General features: G+C 42.8%; 1 protein-coding gene across 7 annotated transcripts in view; it reads left to right on the plus strand.

Annotated features, from left to right (window-relative positions):
• The window catches only part of LOC110983756 (neurobeachin-like), a 176,896-nt gene that overhangs the window by 51,976 nt on the left and 102,504 nt on the right, over window positions 1-22,416 (plus strand). For all 7 annotated transcript variants that reach the window (XM_022243287.2, XM_022243291.2, XM_022243289.2 and 4 more), the window contains 5 exons: window positions 616-851; window positions 1,343-1,509; window positions 9,021-9,142; window positions 9,856-10,008; window positions 10,291-10,427. In XM_022243287.2, the coding sequence (XP_022098979.2) occupies window positions 616-851; window positions 1,343-1,509; window positions 9,021-9,142; window positions 9,856-10,008; window positions 10,291-10,427 (815 nt within the window). The remainder of the gene's footprint in view (window positions 1-615; window positions 852-1,342; window positions 1,510-9,020; window positions 9,143-9,855; window positions 10,009-10,290; window positions 10,428-22,416) is intronic.

Here is a 22,416-nt window from a genome sequence, read left to right on the forward strand (position 1 = left end):
AATGTTTGTAACATACATTTGTATGTTACTAACATACAAACGTTTATAGAGCAGATTGACCCATTTTGTTTAATCAGTGATCTGTCACATTGCGTCCGTCAGGGGTTGTGTCATCTAGGCTAGTGACAAGTTGTCCCACTTTTCTTTCAAACTGCAACACTGTCAAGATAGAGTTGTCCCCAAAATGCTTCCTTTAAGGAAGCCAGAACTAGGTTGCAGTGGCAACAAACTGTCACAACTGTCACATCACCTTGTGAGATTTGGCGTAATCCATTATGGCACACATACCCTATCCATTTCAGCGAGGTTAGCTTGTCATGGAGTTCCTTTCTCTTGTATTTTAACAGAAATTGCATGTGCCGTTGAGTGTGAAGGATTGAGGGCACTTTGGGAATGCCATTTTACCTGAAGTGCCCGTAGGTTATTATTGATGTAGATCTGAGTATTCGTTGGTCTTACTTTAATTTGATTATTTCACATTTTGAAGAGGTGGCAAAATAAAACAGCTGATGCAAGTGGGAGTCCTCATATGCTGCCCTATAAAGAATTAAGGGTTATTTCATAGTGAGAAAGCAGAGGCAAGGTTCATGTTTATTTTTCTTCTTTCTGTTACAGGTCTGGTGAGCATGAAGTCCTCCAACTCGGTCATTGAGCTGGTCATGATGCTGTGCTCCCAGGAATGGCAGAACTCCATCCAGAAGCACGCCGGCCTGGCCTTCATCGAGCTGGTCAATGAGGGCCGGATTTACTCCCATGCCACAAGGGACCACTTGTTGCGAGTAGCCAACGAGGCCGAGTTTATCCTGAGCAGGCACCGGGCAGAAGACGTACAGAAACATGCCGAGTTTGAGGTAACAACACTCCCTGGAAAACTCACTGCTGAATCCAGCAGAACTCAGCAGCCACTACAAGGGCAGCGGTTACTGCTCAGTTCAATAAATTTCAACTCGAAAAATGCCTATTATTGGATTGATGACATTCATCAAAGCTGTAAGGAAAGTGCTTCAGTGTCTTTCTTTTCAGGAAAAGTTGTAACAAAGGGAATTTGAACATTTCCCCAAAGCAGATTTCTCTGGCAGAAAATATTATTACAGAAATTATTTAAGCTTTTATCAGTTGAGCAAAGTTCAGCATTTGACACTTTCGCTGAAAAACCTATTTTTGGCTATGCAGTTTTTGTGGTAAGGAAATTTAGTTCGTTATGAACGCCAAGACAAACCGTAGGGGCTCACCTGTTACCCCTGATCCCACCTCCTTTATTCCCTTAAAGCCTTGCCTTTGTCTGGTCATTTTATTCACACCGTTTAAATTGTTTCCCTGTTCATCCCTGTACGCCTTTCAGTCCATGTGTGCCCAGTCGGCTATGGAGTGCAAGGAGGAGGAGAAGATGTGTGACCATCTCATCACGGCGGCTCGGAGGCGGGACCACATCTTTGCCAACCAGCTGCTACAGAAGACCATCAACATCCTGACCAATAAGCATGGAGCCTGGGGCAACGTCACTAACAAGTATGTGAAGAAATGTTACGATTCAGCAGAATGCGCCCACCAAAAGAAATGCCTTTTGAATTGACTTGCTTTAAAGAACAAGGTAGTTTAGATACAAAGGCCATCATTTTCAGTGTTTTCTCGCTAGGGATTAATCTGGCCAGACAGGCTCAGCAGACTGCGTTTCTGATATTGTCTTCCTCAGAAATCATACCCTGAGCTCTTGTGTAGCCTTGTTGAGCCCTTCAGGGTTTCAAGCCATTAATAATGCATGGCCCCCTTGAGCTTACCGTTTCCATCACTGTCAAGCTGAGTACCTTCCTGTGCTTCCACTACCATCCATCTACTCCCCCCCCCCGTCCCTCAGATTGGAGCAGTTGCCCCACCCTGTTGGCCACTTGCCTATCCAGATTTCCCACCCTCTTTACCCTCTTACTGTCCCCAGTTTTTGGTCGGCTTTTCTCTCAGTATATCATAACACCTTGGCAAGAGAGTTGAAGTGGATTTAGATTGTTCTCATTGTTCCTAATCCCACGTGGTACTAGCCAGAGCAGTCCCTGCATATCCCAGTAATTGATCACTCTCATTTCTTTGCCGACATGGATATTGGTTTTTCTGAGAGACTACCGTGAGTGGCCTGGGAATTCTCCCAACTCGTTCATCCCTGGGTTAATGCCAGCAAAGTGAGCTGTAGATCCCATGTTGTAGATGGACATATATTGCCCGTGTTGGAAGTAGGAGAGGAGTCTATGACAGAAGGACAGGGCTCCTCTGTGCTGCCTTCCCACGCAGTGTTGAGCATTCTGTCACCATCAGTACATTTGCTCCGAGTCATCCATATCCCTCATGATCCTTCCTCAACAATGATTAGAGCTGATACGGCAGTGAATAAGCAATTGAAACCCGTTTCTCCATCTTTCCTATTTCCCGTCCACCTGATCCCATCTCTGTGGCCATTAGTCGAAACCCGCAATCACTGATCATTGTCAGCAACATCCCAGCTGTCTTGAGGCAGATGATTTCTAATATGCAGAAAAAGCCAAACTTGAAGAGGCCTGTGTTGAAGAGGCCTGCGTTGATCCATGTTGATCTATCCCCATTGGATCCTTAATCTTGTATTTCCCCTCAGTGTGGTTTGCAGAGGGTCCTGTCCAGGGTGTGCTGACTAACTGTGGAACATTTTTTCACACAGCCAGGTGGTTGTGGTGAATCACCCCACAACATGGTTCCCTGTTGACACTACTACTCATGTTAGCCAGGATTTAGTCTGTTGTCAATTCAGTCCTAATTATGTTCCATTGCCCAAAAATCTGCACTGCTCTGTCACTTGAAGGTTTTCGTCTAGTCACAGTCAACATCAATTGCAGTCACAGACTTTTAGCTAATCATGCTGAAAATTTACATGAATTACACCATGAACTGCTTATTCCAAAGTCCAGATAAGATGCCAGTTTTGCGGCATGGCCTTAAAACCATAAACGACAAAATATGGAGTTTCTTTGCCGGCAACTACTGTGCCCAACTTATATATTACTGCAAAACTCTACACATTGTGGATTCATGTTCAACCGTTATGCTTGGGGTTTTCAACAGGACAATTATTGCAATTTATTCAATCCCACATACAAATAACAGCCAGTAACAACAGCCAGTTTAAAGCATCATTGGTTACACAAGCTTAAAAATAGTTGGTTCTCGAGTGAATTCAAGAAGTCTTTACAAATTGTCAATATTTAGATAACAGCAAATTGATTTTTGGCTGTTTTTCAGAAGAGAAACTTGTGATACATGGTTGCATCAAAAGATTTGTCATGAGATTATAAATATTGTTGCTATGAACAAAATTTTCTCTTTTCTTCTGGGCAATTGTATCTGGGAGCATGAGCCCCAAGCTGGACCAAAATAGGGTGCAATTTCCTGGCTTTTGTGGTGGGAACTGCACTTCTCTGGTTCATAAACAACAATGAAATTTACACACAGCAGTTGTCTTCCAACCAACACGAATGAGCACTCCCCACCAACATGGCTCTTTTCAACCGATGAGTGGGGTGCTTCTGCTCAAGGAGGATGCATCCTTCTCAACTAGTCAATGACATTGGTGAAGTCACTTTTTAGTGAGGTGATACAAAAGATGAAAATTTACCTTTTGGGAGTGAATCATATGCGAGACTGCTGTTGTGGTCCACTTTGACGAGTGACCGAGGGAGCTTCCGAAGCCTTTTGAACTTGGACTTTTTCTACTCCAAAGTTGATCAACCTTATTCACCTTCCTTTTAATGCACACTCACAGCTGTGAACAATGCTAAGGATATAGTGTTTGACAAGGTTGTTTTAGGGCTTGATACCAGTGCTGACTGATTTCATTAACGGTTGTCTCTTTGGCATAAAGCGGTGTGGCATTTGAAGAGAAACATCAGTGATGCACAAGCCAGCAACACTTGTTAGATTTATATTTAAAGGAAACGTTCTTATTACACGTTGTTTATTCCCTCATTCGTTTTCTTGAGTACATCTGCTCAAGCCATTTGTTAATTTGAGTTTCAAGGGAATTGTAAAAAATTGTCTGGGATGGACATAAGGTACGGATGGGTTCATTAGGTATGCATTAGGTGTAAGCACCATTTCTAATCTAGTACTCTCTATCATCAAAAGTATCCAGTTCCCATCTAGAATGATATTATCACACTTTCCTTTGAGTTTGAGCATTTAGAATGCTCTGGATTGAAAAAAAAATCAACTCAAACTACACTTTAAAACCTCAAAATGCCAGATGAAGATATATAACTCACTTCAGCAACCACAGAGGACGGTGTTTTGAGAAGTTGTTTAGTAAAAATCTTTGGTTTGTAAAGTTCATCATTTCTGTGATTCCCACAGTCATTCATTTATTGCCAGAATATTTACTTCCTACCAGAGGGTCAATGACTCATTTACCATTGAACTGTTTGTATCACACTCACGTTGTTTTCACCCATTAGTGTACCAAGGATGTTAAGGGGGCTCCTAGAGATTTGAAATTTAGAACACATTCAGCGTGGTTGTGTTAGCACACTTGAAGTACCAGTGGCAGGTCTTGAAGTTATCATTGTGTGTATATTCCTTGTCAGAGTTTGTTATTGATGAAAGGGGAATGTGTAATGTCACCTTTGCCAACATCAGGCAAAGATCCCATAGTTTTGGAAAGAAGCAATTACGGTGGTGACATCATCCTTCACAGGCGCATCATTGGTTGTTACATGGTGTAGGGTGCATGTGTGATATGATGTATGAGGTGTGTTAATTAACATTGATTGCCTGTCACATGCTATCATTACATGGCAAATCCCCAGACAGCATATGTTTGTTATCCCTGAAACTCAGGGAAATAATGACTAAATCCAGCTACAACATGTGGACTCGAACATTTCACACCCAATTATTCTTGAGTGGTTTATTGCTGGCAATTTCAAGTGATGTTATCCTTACCAGAATGTGCAGTGGGTTCAAACTAATAATGATAATAATTTCTGCAATTTTAATTGCCCCCTCTCCAGGGCCCCGCCTGTTCAAGATCGTATTACTACCTAGTTCAAAACACACTAACACTGCATGTAAATACACACTACACATTAAACAAAAATAAACTCATTTGAAATCTAGATCTCCTTAGAGTTGACTTCTTCATGTGCTTTCACTTAGCACAAATGCCGATGAAAAGTATTAAATGCTTACTAGAATTTCAAGTCAGGAAAGGAGGAAGATTAACCTGAAATTGAAATTAACTAATGCTATACATTCTGAACAATTTTCATTGAGTAGAAATTGAAACATGAAATGGCAACATAACCAGAGACACAGTCAAACCTATTAAAAAGTAAACAGCAAGTTTCTATAAACTCCTCTGTGAACTCCTAGTATTCACCTTGAATGTTGAGTTCCTTTTGGTCCTGGTTGTCTGCCTCCCTGTTAAGATATCTCTCATATTCCACAGCCTTGTCATTGCTTTGTCAGTGTAGGTGTAGTGTACCTATTGGCTTATTAGCTTTGTGCTACCACAGATGACAGGTGTTTAATCCAAAGTCAAGGTCCCTTATGTTACATGTGGCCAAGGACCTGGTTCACTTACCCATGAGTTTACTTCACTTGTGACCAGTCTGTCTGAATTCGAACACCCCTCCCCCCTCTAAGCACAATGATAATGGTTTCTACAAACACCTGTTGGACTATCATCTCTCAAACTGCACAGTAGTTTGTCCTTCATCTGCCTTTTTTTTGTTTCAGTTGTCATGTTGCCTCATACAAAACAAAGCTTTGATGAGCAGTTTGCTTGGAGATCTTTGCAATGTGCAATTTTTTTACAGAAAATCTTAGGGTGTGTTGCCTTGAGGTAATTTTTTGTGACTCCTGGGGGGGGGTTGAATCCAGGAGCTAGTTGCATGTTGTGACCTTGTACAAGACACTTTACCACACTTTGTCCCTCTCCACTCAGAAGTATAAATGGGTAATTGTGAGGGTACAAAAATGTGACATTTCTGTACGTTGTCACAACTGACCTCTGTACTTTGACATGGAAATATAGTTGAAATTGACTCATTTTTATTTGTTTGGCAAAGTAACTTGCCTTATCTAATCCCTTTTGGAAATTAAAGAATATGTTCCAAACTCTCAAAATCATAAGTCATATTTGACAGGGACCCCAGATTTATAGAATGACCCTGATCAGCTTCCCAAACTGGTCTTGTGTTACTGGAACAGGGGTGATCATTATTTTCATAGTGCCTTGCTTTAGTGACAGCACTTTTAGATATGTGTGCTTTAAATAGACATTATTTTTTTATTCAACCTTGAAATTGCTGAGTTGTGTCGCTTTTAAACATTGGTCACTTAGTCATAAGTGTGTTGAAAATCCTTTGGGTGAGCTGTCAAGGTTTTGAAATTGTCATTTTTTGAGGTTTGTTTTCCAGCCTTTTTGAAGCTTTGAATAGAACAAATTCTTGTGAATCCGTGCATGTACATGTATTTGCTGATTGGATATCAAGGCAAGGTTTGCTCTGCGTCGATAACCTTTCAGAAATATACAGGTGAAATTCTTTCCCGAGCATGTGTGCATTTTCCATCCTAGAAGTTGGTGTGTTTGGACAAGCGGAAGACTTGCATGTTGGTGCCTCACCAGGGACAATGTGATACTGTTGGCCGCTTATGTTACCCAAAAACCAAAGCTGAGCTCATAAAGCTGGCCCTGGAATCAGCCAGCTCAGATCCAAGAGATGCGTCACCACTTTATTAAGTTGTCTTGCTCTTCCGGAAAATCATCATCACCCATGGATTTCTCCATCAGTCAGCAAGTTTGAATAAAGCTGCCAAAAGGGCTACTGGGCGACCTTGAGCACTCGTAACAAAGTGGGATGAACTTTCTCCTTGTCATCATGTGGAACTAAAAGACAGAGACAAAGTCTTCCTGAACTGAAGCATTGATATTCCCTCATGTGCAAACATTATTTGATCTAGGTACTTGGCCTTGACTGAAAATGCCTAGATGTTTTGGCCATGTTAGCTACAATATGGTTCAGAATGATGGCTGTTTTTGAAATCAGCATGAGAGCTGAGCTAGGTCATTAGTAACAACACAGATGCTTAGTGACATTCATTTTCTTGAGGACTGTCAACACTATGTCTCTTTTGGGGACAGTTTTTTTTCTCTGTTTGTATGTTGAGGTCAGGGTGTTACTCAGCAGAAACAGAACGTCTGGTGGCCCTGCACTCGCTCGCTCCCATTCTTCACTGAGATAAAGACTCAATATTGAGATGTCGCTTCGTATCTTTGACTCATAGCAGATCAGTTCAGCACAACTGGTCTGGGAGGGGGAATAGAAACTGGTGGTGGATGGGGGAGGCAGAATGGACAGTGGGAGGTGGTTTTGGACAGATTTTTGGTTGCGTTCTCCCCCCAGTGTTTCAGAAATGTAAAATGTAACTACAGTTTATGTAATTGATTAAATGTGAATCCTGGCTTTGCTGTGCAAGGTTGTTGGCTTTGGTAATGAGACAAACAGGTTTGTTTCAGGACAGAGCAGAAGTGCCAAGGTGCTTCCGACTTTGGGCTCACCATCCCTGAAGATCCTGCAAATTTCTGTTCCAACTGTGTTCCTTTAATTGGCTCTTAATCATATCCTTGCTTGAAGGTGTTTGCAGAGTGCCTTGATTTCAGAGGTGAAGGCCAGCTCTTTATCTGGCACAGATCAGAAAAAGGGCCAGGGAAAGGCCCCACACTTTGCATCAAAGTGCAGTGACGACTTCAACCAAGATTGCCAACAGTAACACAAGTGAAGAATTCCTAAGAGTTCAAGTTCATAGCAGATGTAATCATTGATATCGGTCTCTTTTATGGGGGGGTCTGTCCTTTTTAGGGAGCAGTTGAGTCTGAATGGAGAAGACATCTGTGTTGGGTAAATCTATCTAGCAGGGCCAGGCACTCAACGTATTGTGGAAATAGCGGTTCAGTGGGTTTTTGTTACGCCTGGCTAGCTCACCGACTGTCTGGTCTTTCACTTTCAAAGGCCCATTGGCTGTCCACTTCGCAATTTATTTTTTTAATAATAACAAGTGAAATAAATCCTTTGCTCCAGAAAAACTACAAATTCCTGAGCCAAAGTTTACGTTTAGCAGACAAATCTGGCTGAGCAAAACAGACTCCATGCCCTGTTTCAGATGGTTGGTTCTCACCTGCTCTCTGGCTATTGCTTGAATAACATGTGAACAATCACAGAATGATTTATGGGGCAAGATGGTGCAATTTCCTTCATATTTGTCAGCTGATTCAGTCCTTTATGAAGACTTTTTTACGCAACATTTTTTTGGCTGAGCCTGTTAATCATTTCCTGCCGGGGTGCCCGGTTTCAGGCACATAGGCTTTACACACAAAGCTAGGAAGCCCGAAACCGGACAAAAGAGCTAGGCCTTATGACAAAAGACCGTACTCAGAGAAAAGGCCGAGCTGCTAGGAATTGCTCACATTTTTTCAATTGTCAGTAGTGGAAGAAATCCGTCATTGTTTTGAAAGATTATACCACTGTTTGTGGCATTCAGTGCGAGCGGATTACCACTGGGGACAAAAGCGCTCCAGTGATGAGCGATACAATACCGCTGCATGCTAATCTGGCCCCTATTGAAAAGACACCAGCAGCACACTGTGCCAGTTTCGGGAACAAAAGAAACTTATATAACACCACATAATCTGGGCTCTTTTTACCAGGCGGCAAGCCTGGCTGAAATACTCAGGCGTGAATAGATGTTGTCTGTTAGATTAGAGTAGCACCAGACAGTCATACGTGTGGGTATAAACGTCCAGTTAATGTACTTATGATTTTTTGAAGAATTTTGAAAATGGAAATCTTGAAAATCCCCCGGTTTACGTCATGCAACTTCAAATTAAACCTGGCAGCAAGTAGTCTCGTACATGCCAAGTAGAAAATCAAACCAAAACAAACTACAGAAACAAAAGCCAAACGGTTAAAAATAGCTACTTTTCATCTTGTAATCTGTTTACTTTGTAGGCCGCGCGAGTTCTATCGTGTAGACATGTGGGAGGATAACACTCGCCGTCATCGCAGACTTATCCGTAATCCTCTGGGTTCCACTCATCCCGAGGCTACACTCATGGCCGCCATTGAACATGGTGAGTACCAAGAGACACCTACAAGGCACGTGCAGATTTTCTTCAAGGATTTGCATATTTTTCCCCACAGGTTTCGTTCCCCTCAACCGCATTTTATGGAATTCTACTTTCATGGTGTAAAAGAGCAGATAAATATCTTAGACGGAAGAATATACTATTCTGTTTGTAAGAACAGAACAAAATGAAATCTTGTAATTTGACCCCTTATTTTTTTTATTCGAAATTCTTTAAAACATTAAGTACACTGTTAAATTGGATTAAGGGATTAGCAAGTTCCTGGAAAGTTAGAAAAATTTAAAATTTGACTTTTTAAAAATGTATCTATTTTGTGAGTGTGGTGTCACTTTAAGTGGCTAAGGGTTGGCTAATGATTTGAGCTTCTTATGATCTATGAAGTGGTTTCTGTGTACCTCATGTCATCCAATTTACAGGTTTATCTGCAGCTGTCTTCTGCTGTAGGGAATACAAATAATGATGGACACTCACATGTGTGCAACACATTCGCTTTTAACGTGATTCGTGATGTGTGCCTTGGTGTCCGTAATCCATGGTATGGCAAGATCCACTGAAGGCCACATTTCTTTAAGATCAAAGTTCTATAACCCCATAATATTCCCTGCTTGGAGTCTGCAGTCACTTGCAGTGTGTTTGTGTTGTTCGTTCATGTATTGATTATTTGAAGCAAGTAATCTATCTGACTGATCAATCCACAGGCGAAGACGAGGATGTGATTGAGAAGGCCAAGGAGGCCTTGCATGCCCAGCTGGCTGCAGGCAGACGGTTTGATGCTCAAGCTGGCGAGTTTGAAGAGGATAGCTCCAGCCTACAAGATGACAAGGATGTGGAGCTGGAAACAGAACTCGAAGGTAGCCTTTAAAATTTGGGGTCTTCCCTCATAGTGCTTATGTTGACACTGCTTCTGGTCCATCTGTAGATTCAAGGATGCACTACCCATTGTTGTTGAGTTCAGAAAGTAATTGATAAACATTCAGGGTAATTGTGCCCTCTGTAGAGTGATTGGGTAGTTGCTTTTCGTTACATATATGGAAGTAGCCATTAACTTTGGTAGTGAAGAGCATGGCAGTACACGACTAATGTGGGTTTGTGATAGATGAGTAAATTCAGCATTCCAAACCTTTCACTCCCAGGACCAGTTGTCTACAGCACAGCAGCCTCTCTCATTGCACCATGTGTGGTTGCCAAGGGCTCCCTGTCCATCACATCCTCTGAGATGTACTTTGAGGTGGATGAAGATGACCCAGCCTACAAAGAATTGGATCCAAAGGTCAGTTTGTGACTTTGTGAACAGAAAATCTTTTCACCAGTTTGTGAGTTATGCCAAAGGAGAACAAGAATTTCAAAACAGAGTTTCTAAAAAAAGATGTTCCATAGTATTTAGGATAAAAAAGTATTACCCTCTCCAACTTAAGTGATTCAGTTCTCACAGATGATATCACATTCTGTGTTGTCTTCTTAGTTTGGAGATGATTTAGAGTACTGCCTAATTGTGCAGAGTTTTACCACTAGAATTTTCCAAAAGTGACCATTTTTTTTATCCATTTGAATTCACTCTTTCTCCTTTGCATGGACTTCCAAAATGGTGATAGCCATTTCTTCATCAGTGTCGTCTTGTTTGTGTTGTGTGTTTGGTTTGCTAAACTAGATTTGACTTGCAACTAGAAAAATTAGTGTGTTTTATTCATCGCTGGTTGCTACTGCAAGCATTAACTTCAACATGGAGTGAAAAGGTAAATTCAGTTCACATTTCAAAGACATTTTTGTAAATATGTGTAAATATAAACTTTATAAAATGTATCTTTTATGTAAAATTTTTTTAAGATTTCTATTTTTTAGAGGGGTTGCCCATTACGTGAGTAAACATTGGTATAGCCTGATCCAAAATCAGGTTTGACATACAAAATCACCCATTGCTCCTGGAAACTCGAGGTTTATGAGTCGGTTCATCGACAAAAATAAAATCTCCAGATACAACATCAAAATTGTCTTGAATTAAATGAATGTAAAACACACAAAAACACTTTGAGGAAAAACCGAAACCTGTATCGGAACAACTGTACTCCTGCATGAGATTGTCGACTGCAGCTTTTTGCCAAAGAGACATTTGTACATCGAACCGCAGTATCCAGGAATCATTTCCTGGCTACTTTTCCTGGAGAAATGAACAACAGTAGAATCACCTGCTGGGCGTTTATCTTCACCTGTAATAGCCCGCCATGCCCCCCACCCTTTTCCTGAATGTTGGACACAATCCAACATCAACAATTTTTTTAAATGATGTGATGCTTCCAGCTCACAAAGGAAAGGACCTCAGACTTTTCCGGCAGTGTCACTAGCAAAGTCTGCCGCCATGAAACAAGGAGGGAAAAAACCCTGAAACACCTGTATTTGTGGCTCCACTTGACGTGCTGCCTCGCCGGATACCGCTGAAATGTGACAAATGCCTGTTTTTCTTTTGTGACGCCATGATCTGCCTATGGATGGCATGGAAATGGATGATGGCGACAGGAGGTTGGGTAGCTGCAGTGTCCATCCGCCATCTCCATGGCGGAGGCTTTGTAATTATTCAAAGAGCAATTTGTCTTTTTTAGCCTAATGCATTATCGTTTGCCAGCTGGTATTCACAACGATCTGTCGTTTTCCTCTGGTTTTTGTAATTGCATTGGGAAATCACCTAAACATCAGAGCTTCTTGTCAGGTTTTGTTGATGAGGCAACAAGGTCAAACATGCCAATAAACATCATTTTGTGAAGGAAGTTGTTATATAACAAAATTTGTTTGTGAAGATTTGATGCTATAGTTTTAATTAAAAATAAATTACATTATTCTTATTGCTGCAAGAAAACACTGGTAAAATGAAGAATAGTGCACTTAAAATTTGATGCCGTTGAAAGTATTTTTCTCATTTATGAATTTCCTGTGCATTTTGAGAAAAGAGAAATCATTTCTGCACCACCTTAGCTTACATGTGTAATGTCAGCATACATTACTTAGTGCATGTTTGTTGAAGAAAAATTAGATGGGGCGTATTTACACCAAACCCATCAGTTTACAACTGTTTTACATGAAATCTTTTTAAACTTTGTGATGATGCAAAATCTTGTGTCAACATTTGGGGATTTTAAGGAAAGAAGGAAAATGTACACCTGATGCGTAGGAGTATGAGTCATTTCAGACAGGCATAAGTCAGTAACTTCTAGTGATTGTCAAGTCACTTAGGCTGTCTTGTTGCACTGCTTTCTTGATGCTAATCACCCCCTCTAGTCAGCTCTGCATCTTATAGCTGGTGTCATGTCATCCTGTCACCGACACTGCATAAATTTCATGCAATTAAATGCCCATGGTTCCCAGGTCGTCATTACTTATTAATGGCAGAACCCAACGCCCCTTGGTAAACTTTTTCTCCAACTGTGACAGAAAAAAATAAACCACACAAAACCGCACGGGAAGAAGGAGCAGATCACACCAGGCCGACACGTCCGAACAAGTGACAGTACCCATGTTTCGCACCTCCAGTGCCTTCCCCAAAACCTCCTCAGTGGAACTGTCTTGTCGTGTGCGATGCACGATTGATGATGTGCGGCAGTTGGCACATCAGACAGGCAGGACCTGGTCCCACGTGACTGGACACCAACACCCCACTGACTGAGCTGGTGTTTGATGCTTGTTAAAGGGACCAGGTTACACGGATTAAGGTTGTCTCCTGGGATTGCTGCAAGGGATGCTCTAATTCCTCACAAGTCATTTTTGTGTGTGTTCCAGTCTGGGTTCATCAGGTGTACTTTACAGTATCTCTTCCTCAGCAAGCAATGACTCAATTCTAAAGTCTTTTGCCTCTGTATGCTGTTAAAGAAGAATGTATAAAATCAAACATCTCTGCTCATCACTCGACTGGTTTCTGCTCATCACTCGGCTAGTTTTAATGCATGATTCATGTACATGTATGATGTAGCTTAGAAAAAGAAGAAAAGATTGAAATGAAGAAGTCTCGGGTTTTGCACCAATTTTGTAAAAAAAACTAAAATTTAAGAGACAGTTTGTTTACTCACAGTTCCAAACATTTCAGCTAGTTTAGAAAGGTATTCATAATTATATATGTATATATTGAATGCAACCATTGCTGCTGTGGTAAAAGGCAGGTATGAGAGTTGGGGGAGTGGCTTGATAAAGAAGGGTTATTGTGTGGAGGTCACAAGCACAAAACGAAGTTTCCCATTTGGCATGACTTAGGTGAGTGCTCATATACACACAAATTAAACTTCATTTCCTTATTGGTAACATTTAATTCACCCATTGAAATATATTGTTTTGGGGAACATAAGGAAAGGAAGTCTACCTCTCTCCCATGTCATGCCCCGTTCAAGCCGCTCCCAGAGCCCAGTCTGTTTCGGAAGATGACAAGTATTACTGGACCCTGTTGTTTCGAGACACACCAACAACAGCTGTCCTGACTTCTGAAGGCGCCCACTCCTCTTACCTTTTATGGAATGGCAGGGTTCTCGTTTGTTGGTCACCCTCAAAACCTGTTAAAAATTGAATTGACAATGCAGAGCCATCATCAAATGGACCCTTCCGCTGTCTGCCAGGTTCTCATCCTAGTCCTTCCCCTAAGGAGTGGGCCCCCCTTGTAAGTGTCATACTCATCAGTATGCTACAGGCTGTGTGAAATAAAATCCCGGGGGGACCACTCTCGTGAGATCAGAAGGTCCATGCCCTCACTGCTGTATATTCTTACCACCTGCTCTTTTGATAGGATGCCGTTTCGTTTATATCATTGTTTGAATTTTGAGTGTGATATATGTAAGAAATAAAGAAGTTTTGATAATGCGATAACAGTGACTTGCATTCAGTGGATACATTTAATTTGTACAAAGGAATTGATAGTCACAAATGTGATCCATACAAGTATTGAATTGTCTTATGCTTGTTTTATTTTTACTTGGCTTCTTTCTGGACAGAACTGTTGGATATTGTCAAATCTAGTTTAACAAGCAGTGTGATTTGTTTAAATTCCTGAAATAGGCAGTTAAAATGACAGTTTTTGGTATTAATCACTAAAATTTTAGCCTTATTCCCCTGAAATATCAACTCTTGCGTTGTTTTATCAGTGCCTGTTTAGTTTTGTGTGCTTTTTGCGTTTACCAAAAAATACTAGACCTTTGCAACATGTGTGTAAAAGCTGCCTATTTCGAGAATATTGATGTTGTGTGTTGTAGAAGTTTGTCTTTTAAGTAAAGAAAAGAACCAGAAGCCGTTTTGGAGCCTCGCAAGCCCAGGTAAGTTTTCAGCCTTTCCCCATGAAGAAAAGATTTAAAAAAAAAAATAATTTCCAGTGTATTTCGGTTGGCAGTACTTGTCAACAGAGGGCGCTGTTCCGCCATCCCATATCTCCGACAACTTCTGGCGTGGCTAGCATCACGCATGTAGCAGCAGTGCACGCAGTTGGCCATGGATATGCAAGATTATGCATTCATCGTGTTCTGATCTGGCGGTGTCTGTGCAATGCCCGGAACGTATGCATGGCCGACCCGTCCCGCCGTAAATCCTGCATGATTTACCCGCTGCGCGTCGCGGGGAGGTAGCTGACCCGTTTTCCCGGGATATTCCAGGGGAGTTGACCGGGCTTGTCATGGAAAAAAAGACATGGGGGTTTCCAACGTGCACGCGGCGATACTGAACCGATTTAGCGAGGAACTAGTTCTGTGGTGATATATGAGCGCCTGTCATTTTCGGCTGGTACTTTTTCTGTTTATCTTGGATTGCTAGATGGTTAAATGTGGCCGTGTGGTGGCAGCAAACAGACCGTAGCACATGCACGTTGTCCTATAATAATTTTGATACGGTACAAACTTGAAAATAGTTTTTAAAAAGGTTTTTAAAAAATGATGGAAGTACCAATACATCATCCACCGGTCACCCTTGCCTTTTTACGTGAACCAGACTTTGGCAATGTTACACAGTCACTGTGGTATAGTGTACAGCAGCCGAATATAAGCTTTTTTGTGCGTATGAGTTGTTTTTTTCTCAGCGTTCATGGTGCGGCCATGTGCTCAAAGCCGCAAGTATTGACATTGTGCTATTTCACATTGTATTCTTTGACATATGTTTAATATGGATGTGAATGTTTGTCATAATGACTGATAGATTGATGCATTCCTTTGTGGAACCGTATCAATTTGGTGGGGCATATTGTGGCGGAAGTACATGTAGGTCTGTAATCTTTTTATGTCTTCACATTCCCTGGGTTGGTATTTATGAACATCTTTGTAACTGTTCAAAGCCGAATACATCATGCCCTACATTCGTGACTACATTTCTTGAGGAGCAGCGTAACCTGTGGTCTTGGCGGTATGTTAGAGTTAATGGCTCGGGCATAAATTTCCCTAATTGCCCTCCGTCAGACCCGACCGGGCGTCGGCGGTTCGACCGATGGGATTTACCGGCGCATTATACCTCTTCGGCACACCGCCGCACTACGGCATCAGCCTTGAGACACGGCCGTAGATCCAACGCCGTTTACAGCCCATCGGGGTCCAGTCGTCACTCAAGACGAGGCCTGATGTTGCCCGTTGAGGGGAATTCCTGTGTTCCTTGGCCTGCTTGAAAGTTTCCTGTTGGTTATTGTAAATCAAACAAACAAACAAGCGGAGTTCGTATAGAGACGGCTCCCATCTGACGGGACCATAAACATGGGATTTAAACAATAAAGGGAAAACGATAAATCTTATTACAAACGGATGTTGGGGCATGATAGAACTTTGGCGATTTGTTGAGGGAACCTTTGTATTATCTGCCATCAGCAGGTAGTTTCCATAACAGTTTTCCATAATTCATCTCTTTTCAGAAGGTCCCAGTGTCCAGGCCACATTACCCCATAAATTTCTGTGATTGCTTTATACTTAAGAGCATCAGAGCCGAGAAGCATTTCATTTTCGTTGGATAAACGCGCATTTTGTTTCGATTTTAATAGCAGTCTATTGAAGCTGGTCGTGTTTGTTTTCTTGTTGGGGGCAAAGAGTCAGCTTTGATGATTTCTGTCTTCTTGTGCTAATTAGGTCGAAAATACGGAACTTATGAACAATAAACTTTTCTTGAAAAAAAAATTGGCAAATACTGAAAACACTCAGGCCGTTGTGTGGAACAGAGGCTGTTCAGCTGCACCAAAATAGTCGGGCCAAATTGTCAACAACTCGTCGCAACCGATACCGATATGGTATGCTAACAACAAGCCATTATGTCATTCACGTCACCGCGTTGTAGACACGTTGATGACCGTTGTCTTCCACAGGAGGTCAGACTGTTTATACCTACCCCAAGGTAGACTCCTCATTCCAAAGCACGCGTGTGCTCTCTGGGAGCTCGACCCTCCTTCTTAAATTACCGTATTATTTCAAACTAATCCGAGATTTATGGTGGCCGGGTCCGCCCGCTCGCCCCGCGCTGTGTAATTATTATTATTAGTCGTTCTATTTTATATTTTGGTGCTACCTGTTCTACCAACGTAAAGGTGTCAATTTGGTGCGTCGACGGGGTCAGAGGTTGAACGTTTGGATGGCTTGTTTGATTTTTATGTGGCGTTTCCTGGCGGTCGTTTTCTTGCCTATGACGACTGACAGGCTAAGAGCGACATTAAACATGGCCGCTATGGTCGCAGGGAGGGGATTTGTCTTTTTTTTTGAGCGGGAAAAATCTTGGCATTGTGTAACTTTCCTCTTCCGATACAATTGGTTGAAACTCGGTCTCTGAATTTGACGCATTATTTGGTATCTTTATAATGACGCGTTGGCCAACTTACATTGTGTCAGTGTGCTGTTTGTCTTGTTTTTCTATCTCTACATCGCTAGTGCAGGTGTTGCTGCACATTTTTCTTTCCCGTTGGTAAACCATTGAATTGATGTGCTGTGGTACAACTGTGCCGTTGTTGTTGTCTGTTAGTATGTTCAGATTAGCAATATAATGAGGATACCTCTCTGGAGTTACAGACTATTTTAAGGGACACACAGGCACAACAACACAAGGTCATATTTTACATCACTCATGCTTGTATGGGAAACATTGTTAGGATATGTCGCAGGAATATAAATTTTACAGAGCATGGAGGTATTGGGTTCCTGTAGCTTTATATTAGTGATAACTCCCTTTTTGTTTTGTTTGTTTGTTCTTTGTCCTAGCCTAAAATCCTTTCTCATCTTTCACGGTGTTCGTATCAGTCTTTATATTTATTTCATCATTTCATACCTTACATTACACTAAATATACTGATGTCATTGGAGTGCGCGTGTGATCTTTTTGCCGTCTCATTGTGATAGACAGCTAAGTGCAAGCCCAATCATTCAGCTCGTGTGATATTGTTACCAAGCCCTGACCAATTAATAACTTCCTCCCGTTCGATTGTCATTCCATCATGTTGTCTGTCCCACCTGGTGCCTTGGTAATGCCACCCCGCTGTGTCGGGTCACCACTCCATACGCCGTCAGCTAACTGACCGATAAGGAGCTCGCGCCTCGCTGTGATATCGACGGCTGATATCGCTGGTGTTCCCTCTCGTCACTTGCAAGGACTCGCCCCCAACACCAGCAAAACATCCCAAAGAAACACTGAACACGGTCCCGTATCAAACTCAATTAGCCCTTTCTGGACAGGTTCAAGCGACTGACACACTCAAGGCAAGACAAGCAACGGAGAGGACGGGGTTCTGCGATAACAACGTTCCGTGAGCTCTTTTCGGCCGGTCGTTATCGGTGCCCGCGCTTTTAAAACAGCTCCCCGTGTGTCCTTCATCGCGCCCATCAAATTCTCGTCACATGCGACCCGCTCCGTCATCGCCGCCGTTCATTTCCCAATCTAGCCCCGATGGCTACAGCCAGAATCTTTGGCTGCTACCTCACCAAACCCCCTCGGACTCCATCAGGGCTGGCAGGCGCCACTGCCCGGTAGCAATGATGCAGCGTCAAACCTGCACATTGTTAACGGCATGATGTATTTATGGGTTTATTTTGGGCAATCGGTAAAAACAAGTACAGCAGGAAAGGGGTAGCGTTGAGTACAAGCCCAGACTGTGTTCACCACGGCATTCAGGAAATGTCTTATTTTGAAGTATGTATCTGCCTTATGTCTGTGCACCTGTCGTAGCTTAATGAAAGCTGTTACATGTACGACCCAACCATAACAAGCTTTCGATTGAAATTCACCGCAGTCCTCTGTTTAACATACACAGCTACTTGAATTGCTCACTTTACTCTTTATACACGTGTGCACCGTGTGCGCTCTTTGTTTATACACTGTCGTTGAATAACATGTTGAAATATTGACAGAGTGGGCAAATATCTCGTTACTGTTATTTTGAAATGAAAATAAGCCTTTTGGAAATCTCTCGTCTCTGAACATGGTCTGTTGGCCTATCGTTGAATGTGGATTGTGAAAAAAAATCAGGATTATAATTTCTTGTCACAAGGTTAAGAGCTCGTTCGATCGTGCCTTTGATTCGGAACAGATCGACCGTGGGCAGCGCACCCCCCCCAAGAAAAACACCGTATCTGTGCCCACTGCGTGTGACCCGCCTCACCCGGCGCCCTTGAGCGAGCTTTGCCGGCCGTGTCAGGATGGCTCAACCACCGCCGATCCGTCTTGCGCACAGCCGGTATACCTATTTTCCCCTACCGGACCAGACGGGGCAAGACATGTTGGGAACACGGTCAGCAATTACTGGCTGATGCTCCACCTCAAAGGGAACCCGACTTGGATGTTTGTGGGTGGCTGCAGTTATTTTGGAAGTCACAACTTGTATTTATTAAGGATCGCTTTTTAGCAGTTAAAGCTCTTTCTGTGGTTTTGCTTTGATAATTACAAGAAAGTGCATAAATCTGAATTGGGATTCATGGTGGTGTCAAAAGGGAAGAAGATTAAGTGCTCTCTTTTCGGTTTTATACAACAATATGTTTATTGGAACGGATCCTTGGTTTCAAGCGTCTGCGGACTGATTGCTTGGCTGTAGGCCTACTCCCCGTTCTTGACTTCATCACCCGTCCGCCCCACACTCTGCAGACACTCAGACTCGCCGTTTCGTAGAGCATCTTGACAGCTTCAAGGTCATGCAAGCTTGAAAGATTGACAGGTCTTCAAAGGTATCTCTCAACATAGAGTTCTGCATGTTCTGAAGTTTCCTCTTCAGAGGTCTTTTCGCTGCTTTCTGCGTTGAAACGCACTCTGGGTATGACCCGGTTGCTCCCTAGCCTAAGCATCAGGAAAGCAGAACAGCATGTGGAACATCCAGCCGCGGATATTCAACAACTTGTTTGCAATTTCCGCACACCCAGAGAGAGCTGGAACGCGCCTTCCGTGGTCTGGGCCGTTGTGTGTACACCCAGGGTAGGCCGAGCTTTTTCTTCGTGCAGTCTGGAGTACATTATGGTGGTATTCCTGTCCACCGATTATGTCTTCGCTATGAATACTTGGATGATATCAGTTTACAGGCGATGTAATAACATGCCCCGTGGGCGAAAACAAGTCCATGTGAGCACCCTGGCCAGTCAGCAAGCTACAGGACGAGACACCCTTGGGAGTTATCCCCAGGGACCCCAAGGGACATGCCAAGATCAAGAGCTCCCTTCATTCAAATCGTCCGCGTGTACTCGGATTCTGCTTGATCTGAGAGGACTCGGCCCCCCTTTTAATCAACCTGTTACCGGTCCGCATGGGTTATTTCACTTTGAATGACAACTTCATTAGCAGAACATGGGACTGATTGTTGAGGGGGCTGCATGTGACTTCCCCCGTCCCCAAGGGAGGAAAGTACCGTCCAGTCCCATCCACGCCACACACGCTAGTTCAGCCCCTCCTATAGAGAACACAAGCCTCATCTCTGTCGGCCTAAATAATCCTATACGCGTTATTCTCTCCCAGCACCAAACTCGTGACGTTACCGCAGGAAGGCATTTACGAGACGAATAGAGTAATGTGCACCATATTTTCACTGCGGAAACTCTAAAATTTACGAAACCACTTGTCTGTCAGAAACCATGATTGCAGCATGTGTAAAGGTTTGATGCAGTACTGGAATGCAGCGTCACTGTATGCGTAACCCGTCCCCATATCTGTCGGAAAACTTCTGAAAACGTCCTCCATCGGCTTCCGTGCGAAATGATAAGCATCGTCGTCTGGAAGTTTTGCTTCCCCAAATTTCTATTTTAAAATGCATTTTAAAATTAACGGGCTTTAATTATTCTTTGATTCCAATCCGTTATAAAACATACCCAACTTCAACACTTCAGCCGGTCTCCCACAAAATCGACAGGTGTCAAATGATTATGGTTTGCCCAAACGTATCGCGCAATAGGTCTGGTTTTGGAACATACACTGTACTATTTAACAAAGTGAAACGATGTGCGTTTGATATTGTGCTAATTACACGTGAGTGATTCGCGCCCTTCGTATCCATTAGCAGTGTATGAGTGTGACCGGCGCATGCATGTTTTGTGTGTGATCAAACAAATTCAACCGCATTCATTTCAATAAGCCATTGACGTGAAGTAGTAATGAGCGGCCTTTTATAAGCTTCATCCAGAAATGGGATTTACGGAATACTGGATCCTCTTGGTGATATGGAGAAATGAAATTAATTGGTCATCAGTCATAAAAGGACCCGGAAACATCGACGCCCTGGTTGCATTCATGCCTTGTGGAAGGGATGATTAACAAAACAAAACAAGATCACTTTAAGCAGAAGCTTCGCATTACAGCTGTTCAGTTCCTGTTATTGATGATTTGTGACCGAATCACTCAATGTATTCCATTAGTTTTTAAAGTCTTACATTCATTTTCTGTTCATGCAAGCTTGATAGTAACTCTGTATGTTTGTGCATGGAGCAGTTTTGGTTTGAATGTTCTTTGAAGCGAGCACAGTGCACACAGTGCTCGTTATATCAAACATGATCCTGGCATACAGTGCCTACAGTTGACACACGTATAGGGCTTTGGCGTTTTTTTTGGGGGGGATTCACAGTACAGTTCTACCGGAATTGTTCTCCCGGAACAAACACCAAAGCTTTGCCTATGTCATCCGCACAACGTCATGCCTGTTTTGGTGTTATGAAATAAGGGAACATTTAAATAATCGAGGACATATCGCGATGCATGCTAACTAATCCAGATCATCTTTGATATCGTGTCTCACGGTTGTGCTGAGAACGCGTGAAGTGGCCTCTCCAATTCGAAGGCTGCACTGTTACTCACGATTGACTCAGCCGGCCCCGGGAGACCTGCCTAGCGAGCCGCGGTAGAAAACGCCAGCCGAGAAACTGGCGATATCTCCCCGGTATTACGTCTCAATCAAACCGACGCTCGCTGTGTTCCGGGGAATATGAAGACACCAAATAGGAAACACATGCCTATCTCGGCTGAGAGGGTCGGGACGGCACCGGAGTCATTGCTCCCGTCGCAACTATTATTATCATTTTGAGGAGATTTTCCGGCGTGTATCATGGCTTTGCGGTGTACGGTCAATTTTCATGGGAGTTTGTGAAAATTAGGAATCTCGTGGTTTAATGTTATCTGGAATGACGAGAAATATGTACCCTTAAAATAGTACGCCAAGCATCCTCACCGGATTTGCAGCATTGGGGTTTTTTCCTCAGGGAGCTTTGGGGAAAGTTCGGAAAATTGTTGCCTTTAATCGTAATTCTTATCATACACTGAATTTTCGAAGTTTAACTTCAAGGGTACAAACTAGAAAGCTTTTGAAATTTTGTTAAGTGTAGGGTGATTCCATCCCAATCATAACGCGCACAAGTTCCTCCGCAATTTATTCTCAATTCTGATGCCGCGGTGCTATCTGAATTATGGAAGCCGCAGTGCTATCTGAATTCTGGAAGTCAGACAATGAAAAGCATTTTTGAGTGTTGCTACATAATACAACAAAAATATGGTGGGACAAACGTAGATATACAATGTTAACAACTCCACAGTTTACACTTTCCAAATATTTTCCCCACACCTTGTGGGTTCTTTGAGGTATTGGCTCCGTTCGCCCCGTAGTGCTTGACGACTCTGTACGCATCAGCTTGAGATGGCACGGCAACATCCATGTATAGGCTTGTTTGCTGGCATGTTACACCCTCTTTGCATTACAGCCAGACTTGCCTCGTTGGTGGAGGGACAGAGAGGGTGGTTTGGAGGCTGGGAATGGGGATCAAGTCACCTTCCGCCGGAAGGTCATGCTGAACGAGGCCAAACACAATCTTGCACCAGCGAAGGAAAAG

This window comes from Acanthaster planci, linkage group LG02 (assembly GCF_054643075.1).
Source record: "Acanthaster planci isolate LZ-2023a linkage group LG02, COTS_SCS, whole genome shotgun sequence".
NCBI lineage: Eukaryota > Metazoa > Echinodermata > Asteroidea > Valvatida > Acanthasteridae > Acanthaster > Acanthaster planci.